The sequence below is a fragment of the Aspergillus glaucus genome, assembly GCF_001890805.1.
Source record: "Aspergillus glaucus CBS 516.65 unplaced genomic scaffold ASPGLscaffold_5, whole genome shotgun sequence".
Taxonomy (NCBI): domain Eukaryota; kingdom Fungi; phylum Ascomycota; class Eurotiomycetes; order Eurotiales; family Aspergillaceae; genus Aspergillus; species Aspergillus glaucus.
Genome location: NW_019170457.1, coordinates 1,374,405 through 1,399,958, shown reverse-complemented (window position 1 = coordinate 1,399,958; position 25,554 = coordinate 1,374,405). Strand labels below are relative to the sequence as shown.

Below are 25,554 nucleotides of genomic sequence, written 5' to 3'. Positions count from 1 at the left end.
CCCCCCCAGGTAGCCAGGCAGGCAGTCAAACCAGCAATTCTAGCTTAAAAACACCACAAAACCAGCGCCAATTACATCAACAAGCATCTTCCATCAAAGCTCTATACAACCGAAACAGCAATAGCCCCCCAGGCAGGGCACTAAACAAGCTGATCAAGGGTTCCCAGCTAGCTATGCAGGCCGGTGCAATACTAGCGCAGGAAAACAAGGATCTACGCGCGGCGAATGAGAAAAAGAAGCAAAAGCGAGCTAGATCTAAGAGACAGATCACTCACCAGGGCAGTCTATCAATGGAAGACGCTCAGCAGGTGATTCGGGGCCTAAACCAGCCTTCTGAAGTTGAGATAGTCACTCAGATGGCAGCGGCTGCGCCGGCTATTTCGCCTAGCCAGCGGCCAGCGCGCCGGCCACCAACGTGTAGTCTATGTGGGAATGTAGGGCATAAGATTAACCAATGTCCTAGTAGATAGCTGGATGAATTTAATGGCGTTGGTGGTTAATAAAATCGATTCCAATTTAGGTGGTGTGGTCAGGTGCGTCGCTCGCTTACATGCGTCGCTCGCTTACCGACCACGTTAGTTAGTTAATGCAAAATGATTACATCATCCGTGTAAATGACTTCCCGAGTCACCAAAGTCAATCTTTTTTTTCGAATTGCAACAACAATGCCACGCGAAGACGAGCCCCTACTACCTCGCGCACAGCCCAAACCTACGCCACGCCTCCTCGCCTATCTCAAACAGGAAGTGTCACCTCGTCGGGGCGATCTTGTCCTTCTTCTCTGCTATGTCATTACCGGACTCCTCGACAGCTCTGCCTTCTTCATCTGGGGCTCGTTTGTGAGCATGCAAACCGGAAACACGGTCTATCTCGGTCTTGGACTAGCACAAGCAGACCCCGACCGTCGATGGGTGAAATCCGGGCTCTCAATTGCCAGTTTCTGCGTGGGGTCGTATTTCTTCGGGGCGTTTTATCAATTCTGCGGACCATCTGCGCGGCGACGCTGGGCTCTCTGCGCGTCATTCCTTTTCCAGGCGCTACTGGTTGGCATTGCCGCGGTGATTGTTACACTGCATCGTCACCACCATCATAGCGCGGAAGAGTGGCGCGTTCTGGTTCCGTTATGTCTGTTGGCCTTCCAAAGCAGTGGTCAGGCGGTGACGAGTCGGATTCTGGAATGCCGGGGACTGACCAGCGTGGTGTTGACGAGCGTGTACTGCGACCTCTTCTCGAATCCGATTGGGCTCAATATCGAGCAGCGACGGCGTGCTGCGGCTATTCTGTGCTTGGGCTTGGGTACCATGCTAGGGGGTCTATGGGCGAAGAGTCCTACAGGATTGTCGGGGGCATTGTGGACAGCGGTGGCTTTGAAGGGGGGAATTGGGGGCGCGTGGATGGTATGGCCAGGGGTTGATGAGTGATCCCTCACAATGCACTATGCACTATGCACACTATGCGATATTCCATTTTTTTTTTTTTTTTTTTTTTTTGGCTGCATAGTCTAATGGTATTTCACATTATTATATTTAGTGTAATTTTCAAATGTTATTTACAAAACAGCACCACAGCCCGATCTAGGCAACACCGTTTCCAGCCAATGGCAACCCTTGTGGAATCAGCCCTACGAGGCAAACTATGTTTAGGAACAGCCCCTGATTGGCCCCTTTTGCTGATCTTTTTGCACTCGAAAATGGCGTGGCAACCCACGTTACATTACAGCCAGCCTTCTCCGTCTCGGTACCGATGCCAATACCACATGCCGGTCATGATTTTGAGCACCAGTCCCTCGCCCAGCATATGGAACGGCAGAGGCAGTGGCTGGTGGAAGACTCGGTGTATTCCCTCGCGAATCTGCCGTTCAACCACCTTTCGCCAGTCGACGTGGTGCGCAAAGTGAAAAGGGAAATGGTGGTGACTGATCGTCTTGATCGTGCAGTCCATATGCGGCTTGTCTTGGATTTCAAAATGTGGCTGGAGAAGGTGCGGTCGGGAGGACTCGAAATCGAATTCGAACTGTACCGTTCCCGAACCGGTGAACTGCTTGACTTGCACCGCCATGTCGTGGTGTTTCCGGTCGGGGTGTTCGTGGACGATGCTCATATCAAGCAGAGGGTCATCAAGAAAGTGCAAATGCTGGTGCGCATTCGGGTGCTGGATGTTGACGGAGAACTCTGCTTCCAGAATGAAATTGGGCGACTCCGGCTTGGGAATGACTCTGACTTTGTTGATGCGTAGCGGTTTCTCGATGACCTCCAGTGTGTGTACCACCACCCGTTGCGGATTGCCTTCGATGGCTCCCTTCCGGGCCAGTTCGCTGTTGACGTATCGCACAAGCTCATCACAGATCCGTCGCTCGTAGAGATGCCACAGCCTGTTCACAATGATATTCACCCATTCGACACTTTCGCCTCGCTGAAGCGTCTTCCGCGAATGATATCGGCGCACTTCATCTCGGATCACACGTTCCACACGGCGGATAGAAACATCATATTGGGTCCGACAGCAGGCGAGAATGAATATAATCCAGATAAAGCGAAGGTTCAGACGACAGAGAAGCCAGGATGCCAGACAGGCCACCACGATGATCTTGGAATCGCTGTAGGTTTGATGGACGGTGGATAGAAGATCGAACGGTTCATAGAGTCCGTATTCCTTGGGAGGAGAAGTCATGGCGGATGCACAAGACGATCAAACGATGAAGATCGAAAACCGATAGAACAGAATGTGTGATGAATGGTAGACATGGGCATCACAGTCCATGACAGATGAGTAGAGTAGCGTGAGAGAAAAGAGGGCGTGGAAGGGAAAGAGGAGGTGACACTGATGAAGTGGCGGAGGAAGGGCGTGACGCAAAACCATACGGGGTAGCGCTGTAATAATTCTTTGCAGTAGCCAATGCATTGGCCATTGGTCATTGCAGCCAACATACCAAATTACCGTTTGGAGGCAGCAGAATTTACAGGATCTGGTAATACCAGCTGTATTGCAAATATGGTTCGGTTCAGCCCTACGAACTGCTGCTATCATCTCCGATATCTGCGAGGTATACAGAGTACGCACTCCGAGTCCTCCATTCGGATGAAATCTCTTCTGCTCGTGGGGCACACTGCGGCTATCCACAGGCTCCATGTCTAGTTATTGAATCTGCTCAATCAGACTCAGCGAAGCATCTGCCGGTTTCCCGGCCCCCGCTGAAATGCCTCGCCAGTATCCGCTAACTAAGCACCACTAAGCACCGCTAAGCACCGCTAGTTAAGCTTCGCATGGATTGTAGGCATCCACGCTTTGATCACGACCGGAATACGCTTGGTCCACTCTGAATCCAGTCTGCGAGGTTGAAATATAATCCAAGTGTCCATCGTCCTTTCATGAGCTTTCAAGGTCCTCTCGCACAACGGGTATAATGCTGAAACCCACGACCATGGCCATCACACGGCTACAACATATCAATCCCTCATTCTCTCATCCCCATGTCTTCCTTCAACGCTTCCAACGTGGACCTTAGCACGGCCAGCAAGGAGGATGTCCTCTGCTATTTGGCCCTCTCTGAAAATGACTACAATGGCCACCTCGGAGCGCGCATCTCCTCCATTTTTGTGATTCTCTTCGTTTCCACTGCCTTCACCTTTTTCCCGGTTGTCGCCAAACGAAACCCAGGATGGAAAATCCCGCACAGCGTCTACCTCTTCGCCCGGTATTTCGGTACTGGAGTTATTGTGGCGACAGCGTTCATCCATTTGCTGGATCCCGCATACAGCAGCATTGGTCCGAATACCTGCGTCGGCAGTTCCGGTCACTGGGGTGATTATTCCTGGTGTGCTGCCATTGTTCTGACGTCGGTCATGATTATCTTCCTGATGGATCTGGCTGCAGAGGTATATGTTGAGCACAAATACGGCGTTGAACGAGACGAGTCGGCCACGGATGCAATCCTCACTTCCAACCCCCATGCTCACGCCGGTGCCTCTGACGAAAGACCGACACCAACGAGGAGCAAAAGCAACGAACTTTTCTCTGACGATAGCTCGAACGCAGAACGATCATTCCGGCAACAGATTGCCGCCTTCCTGATCCTGGAGTTTGGCATCATCTTCCACTCTGTCATTATCGGCCTGAACCTAGGCGTCACAGGCGAGGAATTCGCTACACTCTACCCTGTTCTGGTTTTCCATCAATCGTTCGAAGGACTGGGAATCGGTGCGCGGATGTCTGCTATTCCATTTGGTCGACACAAATGGCTTCCTTGGGTGTTATGCCTGGCATACGGACTCACCACGCCTATTTCCATTGCCATCGGGCTGGGCGTGAGGACGACATACAATCCCGATTCCAAGGTTGCCTTGATCGTCCAGGGTGTTTTGAACGCGGTATCGGCTGGGATTTTGATCTACAGCGCACTGGTAGAGCTGTTGGCGAGGGACTTCTTGTTCGATCCGTGCCGGACGAAGCGTCGGTCTCAATTGTTGTACATGGTGTTTTGTATGTTATTGGGCGCGGGTATCATGGCATTGATTGGGAAGTGGGCGTAAAAGTGTTTCTGAAAAGCAGGTCGAAGGACTTCTCTGCAGACCGTCTTTGCTTCTGTTGAATGTGCTGTACGTCAGTTTAGACTGACGAGCAAGTTGTCACTATAGTCATATTCCCATAAAGTCTCTCACACACATGTTTGAGTCCTACAGCTGGGCAGACGTGTAATGCGAAGCATTCCAGCTCAAAGTACATTGCCAAACCGTCTTGTTTCATCCCATGCCGGAATGTCCGAATGCAACATCATGTAGAGGACGGTAGTATATTATATCACATTAGGATCAACACAAATGCCGTCTATTGCTGCGGCAGTAGATTAACAATGTCTGGCTTTTCGTACTCTTTTGAGCCTGGCTGCTGCGCTCTTACGGAATGCGCCCGAGGTTCGAGTATCATCGAATGACACCCTGTACGTTCGGGAAGTCGAACGAGACGCTGAATACGATATTGACATGCATGGAGGTTCAATGATGCGAGGATTGACAAGGAAGCTGTCGCGTTGTCTTTGGACGCGAATATGCAATTTCCAAATTTGTCATGACAGTTGCATACATCCTGGTGTCCCCATATGGACGTGCTATAACCACGGAAGTCAGTCGGGGGCAACTCGGGAGCAACCTTGTACGTGGGGAGCGGCCACTGGTGAGATTCCCCAAAGTTGAAAAGTGGCCGGACAACTCAAGGACCAAGATACGAGCATAGTCGGCATGGGAATAGTACTTTGATTGCCCTTCTAGTTAAAGCGCCCCTCAAAAGGACCCTGCCCTGCGTTGTACGAATTGAGAATGAATAAACGGCGAAACATCGGGTCGTAGACGATTCCTTGTTTCGGGCGAGATTTAACGTATATTCTTCGAGTCAGTGGTTAACCCTTCTGGATTGAATCAAGATGCAAGAAACAGATGATTGACAGGTTCACCAGTTCCAGATACAGGGCCTGACACTGTCACTGCCCTCTTTTCAAGCTTGCCTGTTGCCGCACCGAGACAGGAGAAGACAAGAATAGCCATCTTGAGCCAAAACAAGTGGACCCCAGGACGCGTGGAAGCACGGAACAACTTCTTCTCCGTCGTGTTGATCACTTGCCGTTTCTCCATCTTGAAGAAGGCTTTGATACACCCTGTTGTGGATAATCTCCGAAGCCATACTCAGAGTAGTAGAGCACAACGGCCCATCGGAAGCAAAGACTCGGAAAGTGGCCCTGTCGATCTGCCAAGGTCGACTCCGCTTCCCTTATTCTCCAGAATTATCAGCATACTTGCAGACGTTGACGCCTTGGCAGATGATGGGCATGCATTTCTCGGAGGACTGAATGGCACCATCACCGACGGGCTACAATGGCACCGTAATGACAGAGCCAACAAGCCAAATATTCCATGATAGTTAGGTGACAGACAGATGACAAAGACATGCCTGGTTCCTGGCTACCTCTGCCAAGAACAACGGCCTCTGTTTCAGCCGGGCAGCCGTGATCAATCTCTAACCGGATGGTGCCCATAGTTCAGGGATTGGTCCCGGCGGGATGAGCTGACCCTGCTGGGGCACAGGCGTCTCTCATGCGAAGTGGGTGCAGGGGGAAATATCACGGCCGTCATCTGTTCCAGATTGATATCACTACAAACTGAGTCCAAGATGTAGCTAAGTATAAAGAAGTGGTGACAGTCCGGGTAGTTAGAACCCATTCAGCTTCGTTTCGATTGTCTTTCAATCTGTACTTTCTTTCGTTGAGAACTGCTGGTTCAGTCATTCCTTGTTTCATTTTTTTCGTCTTTCGCTTTCGTTGTCTGGTCGTGTGAAGATTCTGAGAATTCTTCGAAATGGCCTTTTTCCGTTCTCTTCTTGCCGCGACGGCTCTTTTGAGCGCCTACGCCAATGCTGCTGAAGGCGTCCAGGGCACCGCATTTGGTTTTGCCAGTGGTACCACCGGTGGTGGTGATGCGAGCCCTGCGGCCCCCAGTGACATTGCCGAATTGAAGAGCTGGTTGGGCGACGACACTCCCCGTGTGATCCTTATTGACAAGGAGTTCAACTTCCTCGGTCAAGACACTTGCAAGGATTGCGACTGCTGCATCCCAGACTCCAACAGCTGTGGCAGCTCCGGCCAGAATGCCATCAAGACTAGCGGTTCCGACTGGTGCGGTGACTACCCATCGACCACTTGCACCTACGACAAAGCCGGTCTCGAGGGCTTGACGGTTGCTTCGGACAAGTCCATCGTCGGTGTTGGTAGCGCTGGTGTCCTTCGCGGCAAGGGTCTGCGTCTGACCAGCGGTGTCGAGAATATCATCATCCAGAACATCCACATCACGGAGCTCAACCCGCAATACATCTGGGGTGGTGATGCTATCACCCTGGATGGCACCGACAAGATCTGGGTCGACCATGTCAAGGTCTCTCTGGTCGGTCGCCAGATGTTCGTCTCTGGATACGACTCTAGTAAGTACCGTTCCATACCCGCCATGCCCGGTACAGACTAACCAATTTCCACAGGCGGCAGTGTCACCATCTCTAACAGCGAATTCGACGGCCGTACCAGCTGGTCTGCCTCTTGCGATGGCCACCACTACTGGAGCGTGTAAGTATTTCATCTCTGTGCGATATGCACTCGCCGCTAACGGTGGTTCTCTATAGTCTCGGCTATGGAAAGAACGACAAGGTGACCTTCGCCAACAACTACATCCACCACACCTCCGGCCGTTCTCCCAAGGTCGAGTTCGCCAACCACTGGCACGCCTACAACAACTACTGGTACAACAACACCGGCCACGCCTTTGATGTTGGCAAGAACTCCAATGTCCTGATCGAGGGTAATGTCTTTGCCCAGGTCGACACTCCTTCCGAGCCGGACTCCGGCAAGGTCTTTGCTGTCACCAGCTCCGACCAGTCTGCCTGCAAGTCGGCTCTGGGCCGTAACTGCGTCGCCAACTCTCTCGTCAGCTCGGGCAACCTCACCACCAGCGACCAGTCCGTTCTCTCCGACTGGCCCTCCGATGAAGGCAAGGCGGACGTCATGGATGTTAGCAAGGTGGCTTCGTACGTTGTCGCCAACGCCGGTGTTGGCAAGCAGGGCGGTTCTGCAGGCGCTTCTAGTACTGTTGGTGCCTCCTCGAGCGCTACCCCGTCCGCTTCGGCTAGTATGGTCAAGAGATTTGGCGTTCCTTTCGTCCCTGCCTACTCTCAAGCCGGCCCCGGTGCTTCGTCCGCGCCCTCCCTGCCCTCCTTTACCTGGAAGACCGTGGCTACTCCTAAGCCCACCCTTCCGGCTCCTGCTGGCTTTGGTGGCCAGGCTTTCTAGAGTGGTATGGCCGTTGAAGATGGATCAGCTACGACTGATATCCTCGGCATCTATGCAAATTCCCATAGGCCCTCCCTTGTTTCTTTCATGGTAGCTGCTGAAATGTACCTGCCATACTTCTTTGTATTGTATTAAATTTGCCCATTAATGAACCGCGTTCTGCCGCACTTCCGTGTCTGCTTTCCTTTGTTCTATCTTAATGTTTTTTTGCTTAGTAGTCAATCTTCCAGCCATAAAGCCGTCTGAGTGAGCCGTTGGCAAGTATGTAAACGTCTATGAATACGCAGTATCTTAAGTGGTGTGTCTTCTTTGAGCTCTTAAGGGCAAGTCACTCCCCTACCTTTTTGGGCTGTCCCGTGACTTAGCCTTGTCTGACTTCTTCCCGCGAACAAACAAACATCTTCCCTTCTTCAGCGCAATCGCCAGCAATCTCGCATCTCTCAACACATCACACCTTGTCGCATTGTTACTTTTAATTTGATTATTGTTCGCTGCAAGGTGACTAATAAGTGTGATGGTCAAAAGCACATTGCATGTGTCTCGACATCGATACTGCAGGATATAAAATTAGACACTACGAGTATTAATCCTTCACGTGCTGGGCATATGAGTCCTTGCTAACAGTGTCGTCTTTCGCATCAGATGACACGCTGGTCGATGTCCGAAAGCTGGCAGTCATGTGTCATTCACATACGCCTCCTCTCTTTCATACCCGATACGCCGCAAGGAATCTGTACTGGATGCGAGCCAAGGTTCCAGGCGGGGATAGCGGGAAGATATCTCCAAGTAGCCTGGAAAGAGGGGGGCGGCTCTCAGCTTGGAAAGTGATAATACGAGCAAACCTTTGCGGTTGACAGTGCTCGGTAGTCTAAAGAACGAAGAAGCTGAATTGCATTCGCTAGACCAGACAGGAAATCAGCACGCCAACCCCCCCACATTACTGGAGACGGTTACTATTTCGAAGATACGATACTCTACAGAATACTCTGCACTCCACGGACGGTGTCGTGTCTGGTCTTGTCGAACGGACTTTTGTTAAACGACCAACGCCCCGGCCCGAGCCTCCTGCTGTCAGTGGCCGATGATCATTCATGCCCGAAGCACATGGCCATTAACGGTATCTTTGACTATCCCAATCTCCGGGAATAACAAAGGAATAGCGAAGAAAGTGAAAGAAGAACGAAAGAAGGGAAAATAATAAACAAACGACATTGATAGCGGGATTCGGTTCCGATCGACAGACTGAAACCTAACGCACAACTTCGCCACGCAGGGAATAAGGAGCCCCGAGGCTTTTTGCAGTTTTTTATGCAGTGCAGGAGCACAAGGTTATACTTCCGTCCGGCCGGGGAGCCCTTCCGAAATCGTAGTACTCTGTACGAGCACGAATTGGGAGGCAAGGCCAAGGTTTCGACTCAAGATTCTGGATATTATTGCACCGCGAGAGAAACTGCTCCATCTGTGCTCCCGCGGTTTGCGCTTTTCGACGCCACGGACTAATTTTTTTTTTTTTTTTTTGGTAATCCACACCTGTGCGTCGCTGATTGGAACTAGGTGGATTAGACCGTTTACCAAAGTGAATATTACCGATCCCTCTCCATATTTGGCGACCGACTAACTGTCACTATTGCTTAATTGCAGCCCCGGCCCGCCGTTTCTGCGCAGAGTTGTCACATTTCAGGCTTCCTAATCCTCGGTGCATCTGGCCACAGCAATGCTGCAAAATGACATTCACCGTTTGAGTGATCCTTCTTCTATTTCTGCGATCATTCCATCAAGCTTCAAGCAGCGTTGATCATGGCAGATGGTGCTGGATCGAGTCAGGAGAAAGAGGACGAGGATCAATTTGGCGCCGCTGAACCCGGGAGAAAAAATGCACGAAAGAAAATTCGACCCACATATTCCTGTTTGCAATGCCATAAACGCAAAGTCAAGGTAACTATTCCTACTATTTATGCCCGTCGCATCGTGCGGTTTCAGACAGGCCTGTGTCCCCCGCCAGAGTCGCTGATAAGCTTCATGGCGAACAGTGCGATAGAGTCAAGCCATGTGGCGCCTGCTGTCTGCGGGGAACGCCATCCGAGTGTGAATATGGCAACAGCAAGCAGGACCGCTATTTTATTGAGCAGTCTACTGTCATTGAGAATCTTTTGCAATCCTGCGAAACGCTGAAGCACGAACTCGAGGAGACCCGGAGGCAAGCGAACTTCCCCCCCGTTAAGCAGGAGGACACGCCGTCGCCTCATAATGTAGACTCGTTTGATGCTGAAAGCTCCGGTAAACCCGGCGAACGGAAAGCGCTTGTTCATTCTGGCACGCAGACAGATTCGCAAGGCCATTCTTTGCCGTCTAGCCCGGTCAGGCTAACGAGCAGCGGTGCAATATCGCCAAAAATCGGTGTGTTTTTTGTTCAATTATGTAGCACTAATGCGCATCTATTGACCCAGATGCAGATTTGCAGAAAGAGAAGAAAAATCTATCAAATCCGACACTGGCCCGTGCACTGATGGAATTGTTTATTGAACGATTGATCGGAGAATTCAGTCCCGCAAATGCATCCAACTTCGGTGGTACAATCCGGCTACGCCAGGCGGCCGAAATGCGAGTCTTTTCTCCCATGCTCTGCAACGCATTCGAGGCAGCCTCTTTGACGTTCGCCGGGAGTCGTCAGCAAAATCGGTCCCTGGAGATGGTCGGACATGCTCGGTATATCAGGGTGTTGGGACAACTTCAGAGCGCGCTCTATCATCCCGAGAAAAGCCAGGCAACCGACGCTCTAACCGTAGTGCTTCTGTCGACGATCATTGAGGTCAGTTTGGCCCTCATGGCGCTTCTGGACTCACTGGCTTATTTGATTGAAAGGCTTTCAAACAAAGTTCCAAGGACTCCATTCTGAAACATCAGATGGGAGGTCTCCAGCTCTTGCGGTCACGAACACCTTACCGGCATAGATATGGACTTGAGCGGTCGCTTTTCGTCGATCTCCGACTCTACTGGGTATGTTTTTCTTGCGAGACATACTGGGGTCGATTCTGACTGGAAGATTCCAGGTCACAGCCGCCATAGCTCTACGAAAACCGACCTTTCTGGCTTCGCGGGAGTGGCTGACTGTCCCCTGGCTGGGTGACAGTGCTCCGAAGGACATCTTACATCGAGCGCTAGACATCGCTGTGGATATCCCTGAATATCTCTCGGAAGTGGATACCTTTACGTCCATGTTGAAGAACGCCACTGCATCAACCGAGCTAATCTCATTGCAAACCACTATCTGGGACAAGGCTACCGAGATCGAAGGCCGACTACAGTTATGGGAAACCACACATGTCCGAACATATCCCGACGGGGGTCCGTGGGAAGCACTTGAGCCAATTGCCGTAGCGGACTTCCCTGTGTTCAAATGTCGTGATCCAAGCAGCCTCGAGACCTTCACTCCGCGGGACCTAGTCTATCCGGACCTTCTTCTCGCCACGTCGATGAACTTCTTTTGGGCCATGCGCCTCATGATCTCATCCACAGACGGCGGTCTACCAAGCGTACTGACCATGCAGGACCGCTACGAATCGGCCTGCAACATCTGCCGCAGCATGAAATATTACGTCCAAAACATCCCGGGCGTTCTCGTCTCTCGCATGATCTTTGTCCTCCAAACCGCCTACGAAAGCTTCGCTGAAGGCACAATCGAAAAGCAATTCGTCAAGGACCTTTTCCTCTTTATAGGTAGAAGATTCCAGTTTCCGGTCTTTTCGAAACAAGGCACCTCCTCGCAGGCTAATGATTGAAATGTCAGACACGAAATTAAACATCCGCTTCCATGCTTTTCCTTCTGCTTGAACTAAGCAGAGGGGAGGCTTCTTTCTTTTGTTTTATTAGTTCGTCCCGCCACACGAAGTCATGAGGTGCATACTTGGAGTTTTAACGTGTTCTCAGATAATTTGCATATTGGATGTTCTTATGGAAGCAGTGGCATAATATGTATTAGGGTTTGCTCGTTCCGGATATATATACATCAACCAGCAAAATGTCATTTTTACAAAAGTAAACCTCATTAATGTATCCGCAATACAAAGAGGCCAAGTTCAGACAGAAAAGCAGACCCCCTGCTACGATTATTGTGGGATTCAATCCTGTTCAACCTATAGAGCCAACCCAGTCCCCTTCCGCGTCCACCGATACAGAGCCAATACTGCTTTCCGTCGACGACGAATCTCACTATGATCAACAGGACGCCCGCGAGCCTGCGCCACCGCGCTCCGCATTACTTGCCGGAAATTCCTCTGGTATTCGGTGTTGAGGGTTACGACGCAAGACTCTGTGGCCCGGATCATCACCTCACAAGCGTTCAGGATTCCCTCGCCGGCTTCCTTTTGCAAGCGTTCCACGATTAACAAGAGCAGGAAACTGCCTTGGAGAAGCTGGATGCCGAAGAAGTACGGCATGAAACTAACATCAGGATCAAATCGTAGGATCTGGTCTGCGGAGTCGGCTGCGTCGAGGGCGTGGGAGATTGTGGATGCGAATGCAGGAGACGATGTCCAGAAATCCTTGTCTTCGATGAGCGAGACAGGATCCCACTTCCCAACTAGAAGTATATGAAGGACATGCACCAGATAAGACGCGTAAGCGATAACAGTCTGCGTATGCCACGAGTATGCCTGAGAGAGCGATGGGTCCATAACTGGCGGTCGGTCCGTCTTGGGGTCTGGCGGAAAGGCCGCTGATACAGGTACTTCTGGGTCGGTAGCCACCGCAGCAGCGAAGGTCGTGAGGCTAGCTTTGTATATTTCGAGTTGTCGCAGGACTTCGCTGATATGGATATCCCATGCTTCCTTCCCCTGTACTCGCAGGCCGAGCATGGGATGGTTTCGCGCCTGGTTCAGGTCGATCAACTCGCCTGTGATAGTCATGAGGGGAAGAAAGAAGCCGAAAATCGAGTGATCATGGCAAATAAAGTTGGGAAACAGACGTCGCCGGTTCTTTTCGCCAGAAAGTGGACATTGGGGACCGTCTGACTTCGGGCTATTGCTATGAACGTTGCCCGCCTGCCATGTGCCTTCATCCAAAGGGAGCAGGAGATCTTCGCTCTCAGCATCAAGCAAAGCCAGCGGTCGGTTATAGCAAAGTGCCAAATGGCGGTCCATTATGTACAGCAGCCACCACGTCCGACGACGCTCCTCGCGATGCTCTTCGGTGAGGGTACTGTGCCAGTCACGGCCGCGATCGCAAACACAGTTCAAACTAGGACGCGCTGGATTGAATGTGTCGTTCCAGTTTCCTGTATCGATACCGCCCCAGCCGGGCAAGAAGTCGTCCAAGGGTGGACTCGATCCTTCTGGATGACTGTCCACATCTGATACCACCTCAATCTCTTGGTTCAATTTCAACTCGCGAGCCAAGGTAAATGCTGCATGCCACCTGGATACTGTCAGCTAAATGTATCGCCAGCTAACTAGGCATTGTATGGGAACTAACCATCTCATACTAGCCGCCTTTTGCTCACTGGAGGAGATAATCGAGGCAACGTGGATATACGTAATGACGTCGTCTAGAGAGCCAGCCGGACCTACCAGGCCCCGGTCATCTCCAGTCCCCGGAGGAGGGTGGTGCATGCTAGCTAAAGGCGGGCACTCTGGACCGACGGCGGCAAATGACACATCGCGAGGCGTGGCGCTATCCTGTTCCCGAAAGGAAGCATGGATCAAAGGTCGCAGCAGTCGAATCGTCAGCGCGCATAAGAACTGACAGATCTTTTTGCGCTGTGGCGGGGAAATGGATAAAGCAAAGGCGCGGTCGTCCAGAGCTGCTACCCAGAGCATACTAGCCAGCAGCGCCGGGCTGGTCGAACGGGGAGCATCGCTTGTAAGGAATGACGCTTTTCGTAGGACATAGCAGTGAATATGATGGCACACGGGGTGCATATGGGTAGAAAAGGCACTGGTAAAATAGAGCTCCAAGAGATCAAAGACCAGTCGTCGGGATACGGTCCCTTCTAGAAATGGCATCAATGGCTGCAACACAGGGTATTTGAGTGAAGTCGAGGTCGAACACGACCCGGGCGTCTGCGCGATGTGTGCTAGCTTCGAAGCCGGAGGAGTCCGGGCACTGTGACTAGCAAAGTCGACTCCGTTCCAGAAGTCCAACACCCGTGGCAGAGAGCCATCCCTCCAGCCCGTGCCGTTCAGAAATCCATAGGAATCTGAAGACAGATGGGTCGACGACAGCCAGTCCTCCGTAGCATTCGCCTCCGGTCCCAGTCCACGTTGTGCATCGACGCTGGGACCGGACGCCACAGTCACGTCGTTCGCCGTGGGTGATCGCTGGCGAGCGCTGCCCGCTGGGGACGCATTTCTCTCCCTCGGCGGTGACACTGCTGCCATGCTACGCTCAACAGCACGCCTATCCGATGCGCCATTGGCAACATTCACTCCCGTCTGTTTCGATCGCGCGATCCGCCCCCGCTTCCGAAGTTCTCGAGTGAATTCGCATCGAATCTCATTGCGCAGGCAGCGCGAACACGGAAAAGCTCGGTCGCATCGCACGCGACGAGTATGACAGGAGTCGCAGGCTATCCGATTGCGTCTCCATCGTTTCTTACCGGAGCCGCTGCCATTGGAAGGGTCATCGGTTATTCCTGAGGCCGTGTTCTGCTGCTGATCCCCCGACTGGGCTGGATCCATTTCAAGTCGACATTGGCAGGATGCTCGGGGAATTTCAACGGATTATATCGCCATATGTTCAGGAGGGAAGAGTCCCGAACGTATCACTGTGCAAAAAGCAGATCGGTTAGCGGGCAATGCGGGAAAAAAAATTGTCGGGGTAGATTCCGGGGCAAACTGGACACACCAACCTGCAACACCAGTTAAGGCTATTCCTCCGAGTATAAGGCATGAGCATGCAATGCAGAATTGAGGGGAATAAATATCGCAAGCCAACAGGACAAAAAGACCAAACGGTTCACGGTGATGCCGCTGGTGAAAGTGAGACAGATAGTCCGGGGGCGCGGGGAAGTCACCAAAAAGAGAAATCTCCGCATTGAACGGCCGGCATAGAGTTTGCACCAGGCGATGTCCATGCCTGGGGACTGCCAGGGGAGCTGAGGTTCATGCGATGCCTTCGGGGAAGGTCATGGGGGACGCCGGGGGGGGGGGGGGGTAAGGGAAGCAGTCCTACGGAACTCAATAGTCGGCTAAGAATTGGCTTATGCAGATTGTTGGTTATAGTTAGTTACGCTGGAATAGAAACGCCGCGCTCTATGTACCCAAAGCTTTGGTCACTTGCTCTGTGACGCTCTCTTGTACCGATCCAACGCTCGATCTCGGCTCTCCGAATGCTTCACAATCGGCTTGGGATATCCATTTTTCTCTGCAACAGCCCCTGCGCCTCGTTCGTACGGTTCATGAATTGCTGATCCCTTGATATCACGCAGTTCCGGTACCCAGTGCCGGATATACTCGCCGTCCGCGTCGAACCTTTCACTCTGGCGGGAAGGGTTGAAGATACGGAAATACGGTTGAGGATCGACGCCTGTGCTAGACCCAAAACCCCATCCTCCGTGGTTTGATGCGAAGTCCCCATCGATCAAATGTTCCATAAAATATCGCTCTCCGCGGCGCCAATCGATTAAGAGGTCTTTCGATAAGAAGGAAGATACGACCATGCGTGTGCGATTGTGCATCCAAGCATCCTGTTTCAACTGTCGCATCGCAGCATCGACAATAGGGTATCCTATCTTGCCCTCACACCAGGCGTTGAACTGGTCTCTGTCATACTCCCACTCGAGGTTGGTGAATTCGGGTTTGAAGCATTTGTTCATGCTAGGACACGTCAGCTTGTATATTCAAGCAAAGAAAACAAAGAGGGCGATGGAGAGTATTACCATATGAAAGGCCACTGGACAAGTACGTGCCGATAAAAGTCCCGCCATGCAACCTCGCTAATCCACGAAGCATACCCAGACTCGTTGGAATTCAGTCGATTTCGGTTGGCCTTCTTTGCCATAGACACTGCCGTTCTGGCACTCAGCGAGCCAGATGCAAAGTATGGACTGAGAATGGAGGTGCTCTTTGCGGCTGGTATGTTCCGCATGTCGTCGTACGACTTTCCCTTCTCCTCCAGAAACTCCTCGAGCCGGCGGAGAGCTTCGTGCTCGCCCGCCGGGTATAGTTGTTCCAGATGCGCCTTCTCTTCATCAGACAAACGTTTATTGCTCGGTGCCGCAGGTACCTGACTGCCGAATAAATCTCCAAAGTGCCTTCGGGCGTCGTCGGGATTGGAACCCGGCTCCTCCACAACCTCGAGGTATTCTGGATTCTCTTGCAAAAAAGCAACCCATGTGCGATACCACGGAGTATATACAGCGTACTGTGTGCCCTGTTGGCTGTGAAGGGCACCTGGGGTGACAACACAAGTGTCGTGGGCCGATTCGAACTTGATACCATTGTCCGCACAGAGTCGCACCAGCTTTGCATCTCGCCGTAGTTCATCAACTTCGTACTCTATGTTGGTAAACAAGTTGTTCACTCCCCAGCGCTGGCATAGATCAAGAATACGACTGGGAATATCTTTACGCTTGTCCTGCGTCTCCATATACAAAGGAATATCGAGTTCCCCTAGGTCCCGCTTCAACTGCGCCAATGTCCGGAGAGTCAAGTCGACACGGGCGGGACTGGTAAGATGAGCCGTCAAATCCTCCGGTGAGAGTATATACAAGCAGATGAGCGGGATCTTGTTATCCCGCGCTGTCTCATACGCCATATACAAAGCCCGATTATCGTGAAGTCGCAGGTCTGTCTTGAACCAATGCACTACAGCATTTTTCAGTTGTATTGACTGCCTTGTGTCTGCCGTTTCTTCATACGCTTTCTGCAAAGTCTCAATCGGGCGCTCCAGGGTGCCATTGTTGTAGGCTGCACAACGCTCGTTGCTCATTTCCGGAGGGTAGAACTCCCGCAGAACAATGCCAAACTCTTCGGCTTGTTGGGCATTAGGATGGGGATCCGATAGATCGAGCCTGCCTCGTTTGTTGGCAGTACTTCCGGAGGGGCTCGATGTGGTGCGCTTTTTCGCGGGCATGATGGAATTTGCGATACTGATAGATGAGTCGCGGAGCTGAGTGCGTGTAGGTGAATAGAGATCGATGTCCGTACAGGAACCATCTCATGGCAAACATCCCTTCTAAATACTCGCGAATACAGGCGGGAAGACACTCGATCAGATCGAAAGATCGGAATGCAGATTCTTCTCTGACGTCAGAGCCAGTCCAGCATCGTTATTTATCTCCATCCCGTCGCCAAAGACTACTGTAGAACAGCTACAAGCATGTTCATTGATTCCATGCGCTTTCAATGGGTACTGTTTGGGGAGATGCCAATACCGTCGTTATCCCCGGTCTACCGGATCTGCGCTTTTGCTTTCGCACCGGTCCCCGCTTCGTGAGCGAGACCTTGACTCAAGACACGAACCTGGGTGCCTTTTCAAGCAATCCGTGGTATCGTTGGAGATTCGGAAACTCATCGGGCAGAAGGAGTTAGAGTCGCAAATGTTCTTTTGTACATAGAGTAGTACTCCGTACCATATGTGCTGTTCGATTCGCCGTAGAGAGCAGGCGTATCACAGTCCCTGGCGGCGATCGAACTACCGGAAGCTCTTCCCCGAGCCAGTGGGACCCGGAACCCGGAATTTGGTTCGCTAGTTTAGACCATTGTGCCCCTGTTACTCCGGCCGATTCGTGTTGTTCAATGGCCTTGGCGAATTGCAGATCTGAATTGTTAACGTCAACGATTGCAGTAGTAGTTAGGCCATTGGGGATGAAAGAGCTTCGTACAGAGTACCGGAGGCCTGGGATGTAACTGCCGGGTCGATGGACGGTTCAATCGGGGCAGGGAGAACCATGGATTCACCCCGCGTGCACCCGAAATGTCAGAGTCGTGACGTTGACATGGTTGAATGAGAGAAGTTGGTGATGTTGGGGATCATCGAGGTTGAGAAAGAAATCCCGTGACCAGCCGTGACCTGAACAGCCTCAACTTCACCACCACTTCACCACCACCAACTACACCACAATGAGCACCACGGGCATCAAGAAAAGAATTGCCCCCGCTACCCAGGCGCATTATCGCCTGCGCTCTACTAAACTGCGAAAAGAAAAAGGACCCAACCTGCCCAATGGTGTGGCGGACGCCATCATGTGCGAGGCCTCAGAGGCCCTTGAGACCCCGACCGTGCCTCCCCTCGACCCCGCCATCCCCCATCAACCACCAGTACAGATAGGACCAGAGACACCACAGCAGGCTCAACACTCTCCTAGCCTAGCCCCTGAGAACCAATACACGGGCCCACCGCCGGCGCAGGACAACCCCCCGGCATCCCCCACCCATGACCCCCCCCAGTGCCAACTGAGCCTCGAACTCCACAACCATATCACTGCTGCAGTGACGTCGCGCACAGCACAGATCAAGTCCACAGGTGACAAAGTCCTTGAACTTGTCTCAGGGATCAGCCAGAAGATTGCCATTTGGGAAGAGAAGAGTTTGGAAGGAGCGGCCTCCCTAGGCAGAGACATCAGGACGCTGGTTCTCAACTTCAGCAAGAGCCTGGCAGATGGACGCCCTGCTGAAGAAAGAGAACAACAACCCCACCCTCCCAAGAATAGTACCTATGCAGAGACAACAAGAGCTTCCCCCAGCAGTCCCAAAGCAAACCTGAAGCCAATCAAGAAACCGCAGCCACAGCCTGAGAAAACCCCCCGCATCTTCCTCCGTCTACCGAAAGACCACGCAGCCCGCCGGGCCAGCCCGTACGCCACAATGGATATACTGAGGAAACACCTGGACGAGACCTGTTCTGCAGCTGTTAAAGAGATCCAACAAGTGCCCTCGGGCTTGGCAATCTGGCCTAAGGATGGACTGGGCCTCCAGCTCCTCACAGAATGCAAGGAGCTCCTGGAATGCCTTATACAGGGAGCTACAGCGGAAGTTGAACAGAAATGGGCCATCTACGCCCTACCAAACGCGCCCCAGCAATATACCAGTTATGATGGGTCCCAAGTGCCCATAACTGAGCAGATGGCTCTGGAAGAGTTCAAGCTTCAGACAGGCCTTTGCCCCTTGAAGTTCTACTTTTCAAACAAAAACCCACTATCTAGCACCCTCATCATGGCTGTCCCCGAAGACCAAGCCAGAGCAGTCCCTAAATGGATCAACCTTTTCGGCAAGAATGTACAAGTCAAACACAAACCCTTCCGAGCCCGCATAGAGCAGTGCACACAATGCTGGGACTACCACAACCCACAGGCCTGCACTCAAACACCCAGGTGTCGAATCTGCAGCAAGAGGGACCACATGGAAGAGTCCCACCCCTCCCCTGAGGATGATGAGAGCTCAGGCCCATGCTGTACCAATTGCTGTGGACCTTTCCCAGCAGACCACGCCAACTGCCCCACCCGACCTACTGTACAACAGGGAACCATCCAGCGGCTCTCCAAGTCACAATACATGGCAGTCAGGAAAGCAGGTGCACGCCAACACATGCTACAACACCAGACTGATACAAATAAGCCCCCTGGAACCCCAGGCCCCTCACCTACAAGAGAACAGCCCCTATCATGTTAGATAGACTATCTCACCTACAGATCCTCCAACTCAATGTTGGCCGAAATTGGGAAGCGCATGAAACTGCGCTTCAAATAGCTTTTGAAAATAACTGCCATGCAGTGTTGATCCAGGAGCCCTGGATATTCACAGACCGCTCACGCCGACTATCTAAACACCACCCATCCTTCCACCAATTCGCCCCGATCGAAGACTGGACAGATAGGCCCCGAGTCCTCACTTATATATCTAAACACCCACACCTAAAAGCAGAACTAGTCCCTTTTGGACCAACTTCCAGAGATGTTCTGGCTGTCTGAATCACCACTCCCCAGAGAGCTGCACTCCTGGTTAATGTCTATAATGCCCCCCGAGGGGCAGTCAATGAAGGCCAAGGCCTGGACTCCCTCATGACAGGGACAGCCCCGTCCCACCCCTGCCTAATAGCCGGAGACTTCAATCTCCAGCATCCTATATGGCAGTCCTCTGCTCGACCCTCTCCCAGAGCTGAACCCTTCCTATCTTGGACAGATTCCCAAGATCTCTCCCTGACACTCCCACCAGACTCACCAACTCGAGGACAAAACATGATTGACCTATCTTGGGCCAATAGCGCTCTGCTCAACCTTGGGATATCCTCAGAAGTCACTGCAGACCTCCCACCTCTTGCAGACCATGAACCCATCCTCACAACCATCCAATGGGGCATGAATAACCTACCCTGGGATACTCCGCCTCTCCGCTGGTCTACCCTCAATGACAATTTGTTCCAGGAGACAATACAAGGGGAGAAAAGGCATGTGGATGGAATAGCCTCTACTCTTCCCCCTCACCCTTCTCCCTCCCAACTAGACGAGCTCGCACTTAGCATCACCCAGGCGATCTCCACCTCTCTGGAGGCCTCAACCAAGCGAGCATATCCCCGGCCCTGTGGCCACAAATGGTGGAACCAGGATTGTTCCAGAGTAGTCAAGACACTCCGCAGGGTCACACAAGACCCAACATCCACATCAGAGGACATTGGGGATGCTAAACAAGCCCTTCGCTGCGTTGTCTGGCACAGCAAACACCACTTCTGGCATGCAAAAGTTGATGAATTTGAAGAACCCAAGGATGTTTTCAATGCAGTAAAGTGGAACAGAACTGAAGGAACTCTACCTATCTCCCCTCTAAAAGAGGGAGACTGACTTCATTCCTCCACAGACAACAAAGCAAATTACTTGGTCCGGGCACTTTTGCAAAAGGCTTCATGCTCAGAGGATGTGGAGGTCAACTTGGAGCCTATCAATGATCCCAAACTGCCCTTCCCTGCCATCACAGAGAAAGAGATCTACACTGCAGTTGCCAAACCCAAGAACAGCACTCCAGGAAGAGATGGCGTGACCACCTCTATCCTCAGAAAGGCATGGCCCTCCCTGGGACCTGCCACTTCACTCCTGTACCGAAGCTGCCTGGAGCAGGGATGGCATCCTACCCCATTCCGAGATGCTTCGCTTGTCGCTATTCCGAAGCCAGGGAAGAGGGACCGTAGCTCCCCCCGGGCCTACAGGCTCATCGCTCTCCTTTCAGTCCTGGGAAAAGGACTCGAGCACCTAATAGCCCGCAGAATGGCATGGATTGCTATTAAGCACAAAGTCCTCCACCCCCAGCAATTTGGAGCTCTCCCACTGCGTTCTGCAACGGACCTAGCTGCAGCTCTGATCCATGATGTTGAGGAAGCATGGGCACGAGGTCTAAAGGCCTCCATGCTCACATTGGATGTACAAGGCGCTTTTGATGCTGTCCTGCGAGGACGACTGATCAGACGGCTCCGGGAGCAGGGTTGGCCTACTAATGTGATCCGATGGGTAGCTAGTTTCACCCAAGGTCGAACAGCCAGCCTCCGCCTAGGGAACCACATGAGTCAGACTTTCCAGGTTCCAGCGGGTCTCCCACAAGGCTCCCCAATCTCTCCAATCCTCTTCATGCTATTCATTGAGCCCATCTTCAAACAAAGCTCTCTCCGCACCCGACGTGGCCGATTTGGATACGCTGACGACATATGCCAGCTAGTGGCTTCCCCCTCCTTGGAGGAAAACTGTACAGCACTCCAGCACTGCACAGAGGAGCTCAGGCAATGGGGAGCTAGAGAAGGCCTCACCTTTGACTTCAACAAAACAGAACTGCAGCACTTCACACGTGGAACCAACCATTCCAACCCCACATGCTCTATTCGCTCCACTCAAGGCTCACACACAGTCACACCTCCCCCTCCTGGCGGTGCAACGCGCTGGCTAGGCATCTGGTTTGACCGGAGGTTGAGTTTTCGCAAACACTGCAGGACCCTAGCTGCAAAGGCCAGACAGACAGCTGCTGGTATCAGATCACTAACCAACACAGTCAGAGGGACTAGGGCACACCTACTGCGGCAGGCTACAATCACCTGTGTCATCTCAGTCCTTTGCTATGGAGCTGAGGCCTGGTGGCCTGGTCGAAACAGGCCCAGGCCCAGGAACCAGGGCTCTGTATCAAATCGAGTTGATTCCTCCCTCTCTCACCTTGACCGGGTACTCAGAGATGCTCTCCGAGGTACTCTCCCAGTATACCGGACCACCCCCATTCCAGCTCTCCATCGAGAAACCGCCATTCCCCCGATGGAGATCATCCTTGACCAGAAGCGCGCTTCTGCTAGACTGCAGGTCTCAAGACTGGACAACCACCATCCAGTTCACAGGCGATTTTTCCGTACACGAGCCTTCCCCTCAAACACACAACTCATCCACAACCATCTGACAGGACTAGAGCGAATAGAACAGACTGACCCTCTGATCTATTCCCCCTGGCAGGCTGACAACCCCAGAACAACTCAAAACATCTGCTCTACCCGAGACAGGGCAGGTGAAATCTTTCAACAGTGGACTGGTACATGCCCTCCACTCTCCATGTTCCTCTTCACCGACGGCAGCCGCTTGAGTAATTCAGATATGGTAGCTGGTGCTGGATGGTATGGACACTGGGGTGCCTGGAAGGAAGAATCTGCCCGTGGCCATCTCTGTCTCCCCAAGCACGAAGTTTTTGATGCAGAGGCCACCGCTGCATATGAAGGGCTTAAGGCCGCCCTTGATAGTGCCCAAGCCCCATACACGCAGAATTTATACATCCTCCTAGACAACCAAGAGGTAGCACGACAGCTAGTGGGCTCACCCAGAGGCTCCAGCCAGAGCACCATCCTGGCCTTCCAAGAAATCACAAATGCCTGGCCCAACCGGGCACTCAGGTGCGAGGCTATCCCACCTGGGCGGGTACATGTCCACTGGATCCCCGGACACGCCGGTATCCCAGGGAACGAGCAGGCCGACGAGCAAGCAAAGAAAGGAACTAGGGCCACCCCACAGACCAACCCTCCCCCTGCAAGATACGCCTGGGCTCACCGGATGTTGAAGGAGGAATTCTGGCAGCGATTTCAATCATACTGGGCTGAGAACGCGCCTCAACAATACCGCGACCTCTCCATCGACCTGGATAAACGACCCCATGAATTATCCCTTCCCAGAGCCACCCTCGGCCGACTCCTCGCTGCCCGGTCAGGCCATGGAGACTTTGCCCAATATCATGAGCGATTTGGGCATGAAGACGCAAAGTTGGAATGCTCTTGTAGAGGCCCAAAGTCCCCCCACCATTTTTATTACTGCCGAAATGGCCGCAAGGCATACCCCCACCCATGGGGGCAGAGACAGGTTGACGAGATCCTGCGATCCAAGCCAGGGATAAAGGACTTTCATGAATGGGTTCAGAATTCTCACTTCTACCTCAAAATCTGCCCCGCACACTAAACAAAAATCCCTTTCCCACACGTCCTCTCCCTCCTCCTCCTCCTCCTCCTCCTTCCCACCTCCCATCAACCATGTATTTCCGCTCCTGCGGCCCAATGTCCATGTGAGCTCCCGCGTGGGAGTGTCGCCAATGTGTATGATAGAATTAGCTTAGCTACTAGATAGGCAGTTCCGCTCTGCCCGTCGTATATTCCGTTCCGGGATCTCCGCGGGCACGTGACTAACGCGTGTCCCACACCGACGTTAAATATTACTACTACTACTACTACTACCACCACACACACACACTACTGATCGTGGCACTACTGTATTCCACACCAATCAGGCAAAGAACCGTTACTTTTTATCATGGCGCCTGTCACTCGCTATTCGGCCAGAGACCGCACTCCAGGCACGACCCAACAACGGGACAACATCCTGATCAATGGCATCGCCAAACCGGCGGGAATTCGCAAACGACTGAAGCCAGATAAGCCAGATAAACAGAAGGCAGCCTTAGAAGAGAACCCTCCAGAGGATCTGGATGCAACTACGCCAACCTCGCTGCTACCGGATATGGACATGGACATGGAACCAATAGACCAACCACCATCAGCTCTCCCGGAGCCCCAGAACCCGGATGGGCAGCTGGACCATGAGCTGACAGGACATGTTAGCACTATCCTGCAAGCCCGGGCTATGAAAGAGAAGGAAGAAGATGAAGATATACTAGGGATTCTAACCCTATTGGACAAGAAAATCTCCTCCATGAAGCAAAAAGAACAGCCTAGAGCCCTCTCCTTTGGCAAAGCTCTGCATACATTCATGCAGAGTTTTTTCACCCAATCAACGGCCAAGATACATGATCAAGGCCCCACAGCCAACCCGGCCCCAGCTAGCCCCCCCCAAACGTACGCAGCCGCCACTGTACCCAAAACAGACAGCAAGACTACAAAGAAATCCTATACCACACCCTCAAAGCCAGAAAGGCCCCTCCGTCTCTTCCTCCGAATCCCAACTGATCACCCTGCCCAGCAGGCCAGCCCGTACGCAGTACTACAAAAGCTACGCAACAACCTGGGCCCAATGGCCACCAACACCATAAAGGAGATCCAACATGTCCCCACAGGGCTTGCCATTGGGCCTAAAGACACCCAAAGCGGACAGATCCTGCTTGACAAAAAGGAGGAGATACAGCAAACAATCCAGGGCTCCAATGCTGAGTCAGAACAGAAATGGGCCATCTTCGTGATCCCAGGAGCTATCAAACAATATACTGGGTATGATGGCTCTATAGTCAATGTGTCTGAACAAGCTGCAAAAGAGGAATTCAAACTGCAGACTGGATTCTCTCCACTAAAACTCCACTGGTCCAGAAAGAACCAGGAACACACCATGAAAGATACATCAACAATAATCCTTGCAGTGCCAGAGAATGCTGCTTCTGAAATTCCATCCTGGATTCACTTTTTCAGCAAGAACCTCCATATCAGATGCAAATTCATAAACCCCAAAATCCAGCAATGCCCACGCTGCTGGGATTTCCACAACCCAAGAACTTGCACCTGACAGCCCAAATGCCGGCTCTGCGGCGCTAAAGACCACACTGAGGAGAATCATGATCCCCAGTCACATGGCAGCACCCACCAATGCGCCAACTGCTTCAGTCCCATCCCAGCAGACCATGCAAGCTGTCCAGTCCGGCCCAGTCTCAAGCAGGGGGCCATCATCCGGGTCCCCAAGACACAAGTTGCAGCCATCTGACGGACAGAACTAGGTCAAAGAGCAACAGACAACACCCAGGCCAACCAAGCAATCCCTGATTCCACACCCAACAACACAGACCCAGAAAGGGCCCCCAATCCTGCACCTACCCAATGAGATACGACAAATCTATCCCACAACTGCGGATTCTCCAGGTCAATGTGGCCCGGAGCCCATCCCCTCATGAAGCAGCCCTCCAAATAGCCTTTGAACAAGATTACCATGCCATTCTCGTTCAAGAGCCATGGATCTCCAATATCCGCACACGCCGCCTCTCCAAGCATAGCCCAGCTTTCCAGCTTTTTACACCAACAGAAGACTGGACACACAGGCCACGCACCCTCATATATATCTGCAAACACCCACAACTCAAAGCAGAGCTCATAACACATGGCCCCCAACCCAACCGGGACTTGACAGCAGTCCAGGTGAGCTCAGGAGACCAACATGTGACCCTACTAAACCTGTATAATGCACCCCCTGGATCTGTAGATGCTGGGGAGGGGCTGAGGCACCTACAAAGTCAACCTCTGCCCCCCAGATCCTGTTTGATTGCAGGGGATTTCAATCTTCACCACCACCTCTGGCAGAC

At 52.4% G+C, this 25,554-nt stretch overlaps 10 protein-coding genes across 10 annotated transcripts; 6 read left to right on the top strand and 4 right to left on the bottom strand.

Moving 5' to 3' along the window:
• Positions 1 to 665: 665 nt before the first annotated feature.
• On the top strand, positions 666 to 1,421 carry ASPGLDRAFT_23998 (YoaK family protein; the record flags this gene model as incomplete). The annotated part of the gene is made up of 1 exon (XM_022543355.1): positions 666 to 1,421. One exon carries the CDS (start codon positions 666 to 668, stop codon positions 1,419 to 1,421), a length of 756 nt encoding a protein of 251 aa, XP_022403550.1.
• Positions 1,422 to 1,466: 45 nt separating this feature from the next.
• On the bottom strand, positions 1,467 to 2,809 carry ASPGLDRAFT_44753 (uncharacterized protein). Its single transcript, XM_022546083.1, has one exon. The coding sequence runs from the start codon at positions 2,668 to 2,670 to the stop codon at positions 1,714 to 1,716; it is 957 nt and encodes a 318-aa protein (XP_022403549.1). The 5' UTR covers positions 2,671 to 2,809; the 3' UTR covers positions 1,467 to 1,713.
• A 290-nt stretch (positions 2,810 to 3,099) lies between these two features.
• On the top strand, positions 3,100 to 4,649 carry zrfA (high-affinity Zn(2+) transporter ZRT1). The gene has a single exon (XM_022546082.1). It carries the CDS (start codon positions 3,471 to 3,473, stop codon positions 4,527 to 4,529), a length of 1,059 nt encoding a protein of 352 aa, XP_022403548.1. The 5' UTR covers positions 3,100 to 3,470; the 3' UTR covers positions 4,530 to 4,649.
• A 1,695-nt stretch (positions 4,650 to 6,344) lies between these two features.
• On the top strand, positions 6,345 to 7,870 carry ASPGLDRAFT_73031 (polysaccharide lyase family 1 protein; the record flags this gene model as incomplete). The annotated part of the gene is made up of 3 exons (XM_022549649.1): positions 6,345 to 6,963; positions 7,018 to 7,102; positions 7,159 to 7,870. 3 exons carry the CDS (start codon positions 6,345 to 6,347, stop codon positions 7,820 to 7,822), a joined length of 1,368 nt encoding a protein of 455 aa, XP_022403547.1. The 3' UTR covers positions 7,823 to 7,870.
• A 1,749-nt stretch (positions 7,871 to 9,619) lies between these two features.
• On the top strand, positions 9,620 to 11,601 carry ASPGLDRAFT_121929 (Zn(II)2Cys6 transcription factor domain-containing protein; the record flags this gene model as incomplete). Its single annotated transcript, XM_022540277.1, has 5 exons — positions 9,620 to 9,757; positions 9,853 to 10,198; positions 10,276 to 10,631; positions 10,685 to 10,819; positions 10,873 to 11,601. 5 exons carry the CDS (start codon positions 9,620 to 9,622, stop codon positions 11,599 to 11,601), a joined length of 1,704 nt encoding a protein of 567 aa, XP_022403546.1.
• Positions 11,602 to 11,955: 354 nt separating this feature from the next.
• ASPGLDRAFT_121967 (Zn(II)2Cys6 transcription factor) lies at positions 11,956 to 14,496 on the bottom strand (the record flags this gene model as incomplete). Its single annotated transcript, XM_022540279.1, has 2 exons — positions 11,956 to 13,234; positions 13,292 to 14,496. 2 exons carry the CDS (start codon positions 14,494 to 14,496, stop codon positions 11,956 to 11,958), a joined length of 2,484 nt encoding a protein of 827 aa, XP_022403545.1.
• A 593-nt stretch (positions 14,497 to 15,089) lies between these two features.
• ASPGLDRAFT_121805 (deoxyribodipyrimidine photo-lyase PHR1) lies at positions 15,090 to 16,891 on the bottom strand (the record flags this gene model as incomplete). The annotated part of the gene is made up of 2 exons (XM_022540267.1): positions 15,090 to 15,633; positions 15,696 to 16,891. 2 exons carry the CDS (start codon positions 16,889 to 16,891, stop codon positions 15,090 to 15,092), a joined length of 1,740 nt encoding a protein of 579 aa, XP_022403544.1.
• Positions 16,892 to 18,929: 2,038 nt separating this feature from the next.
• Positions 18,930 to 19,179, top strand: ASPGLDRAFT_44743 (uncharacterized protein; the record flags this gene model as incomplete). The annotated part of the gene is made up of 1 exon (XM_022546081.1): positions 18,930 to 19,179. A coding segment is annotated over exon 1 (162 nt), but the record flags the coding sequence as incomplete, so codon positions are not given.
• Positions 19,180 to 19,596: 417 nt separating this feature from the next.
• On the bottom strand, positions 19,597 to 20,721 carry ASPGLDRAFT_1279870 (uncharacterized protein). The gene is made up of 3 exons (XM_022540758.1): positions 20,262 to 20,721; positions 20,128 to 20,223; positions 19,597 to 20,072 (listed from the first exon to the last, which is right to left on the bottom strand). Exons 1-3 carry the CDS (start codon positions 20,426 to 20,428, stop codon positions 19,766 to 19,768), a joined length of 570 nt encoding a protein of 189 aa, XP_022403542.1. The 5' UTR covers positions 20,429 to 20,721; the 3' UTR covers positions 19,597 to 19,765.
• A 738-nt stretch (positions 20,722 to 21,459) lies between these two features.
• Positions 21,460 to 21,684, top strand: ASPGLDRAFT_44742 (uncharacterized protein; the record flags this gene model as incomplete). The annotated part of the gene is made up of 1 exon (XM_022546080.1): positions 21,460 to 21,684. A coding segment is annotated over one exon (225 nt), but the record flags the coding sequence as incomplete, so codon positions are not given.
• Between the last annotated feature and the right edge of the window lie 3,870 nt (positions 21,685 to 25,554).

Coding starts and splice junctions, on each gene's coding strand:
- ASPGLDRAFT_1279870 (XM_022540758.1), bottom strand. CDS start 20,428: ATGTCCTCTGATGTGGATGTTGGGTCTTGTGTGACCCTGCGGAGTGTC. Junction 20,224..20,261: donor GTGATGCTAAGTGCGAGCTC/GTCTAGTTGGGA, acceptor GGGGAAGAGTAG/AGGCTATTCCATCCACATGC. Junction 20,073..20,127: donor GAGAGGCGGAGTATCCCAGG/GTAGGTTATTCA, acceptor ATGGTCTGCAAG/AGGTGGGAGGTCTGCAGTGA.
- zrfA (XM_022546082.1), top strand. CDS start 3,471: ATGTCTTCCTTCAACGCTTCCAACGTGGACCTTAGCACGGCCAGCAAG.
- ASPGLDRAFT_44753 (XM_022546083.1), bottom strand. CDS start 2,670: ATGACTTCTCCTCCCAAGGAATACGGACTCTATGAACCGTTCGATCTT.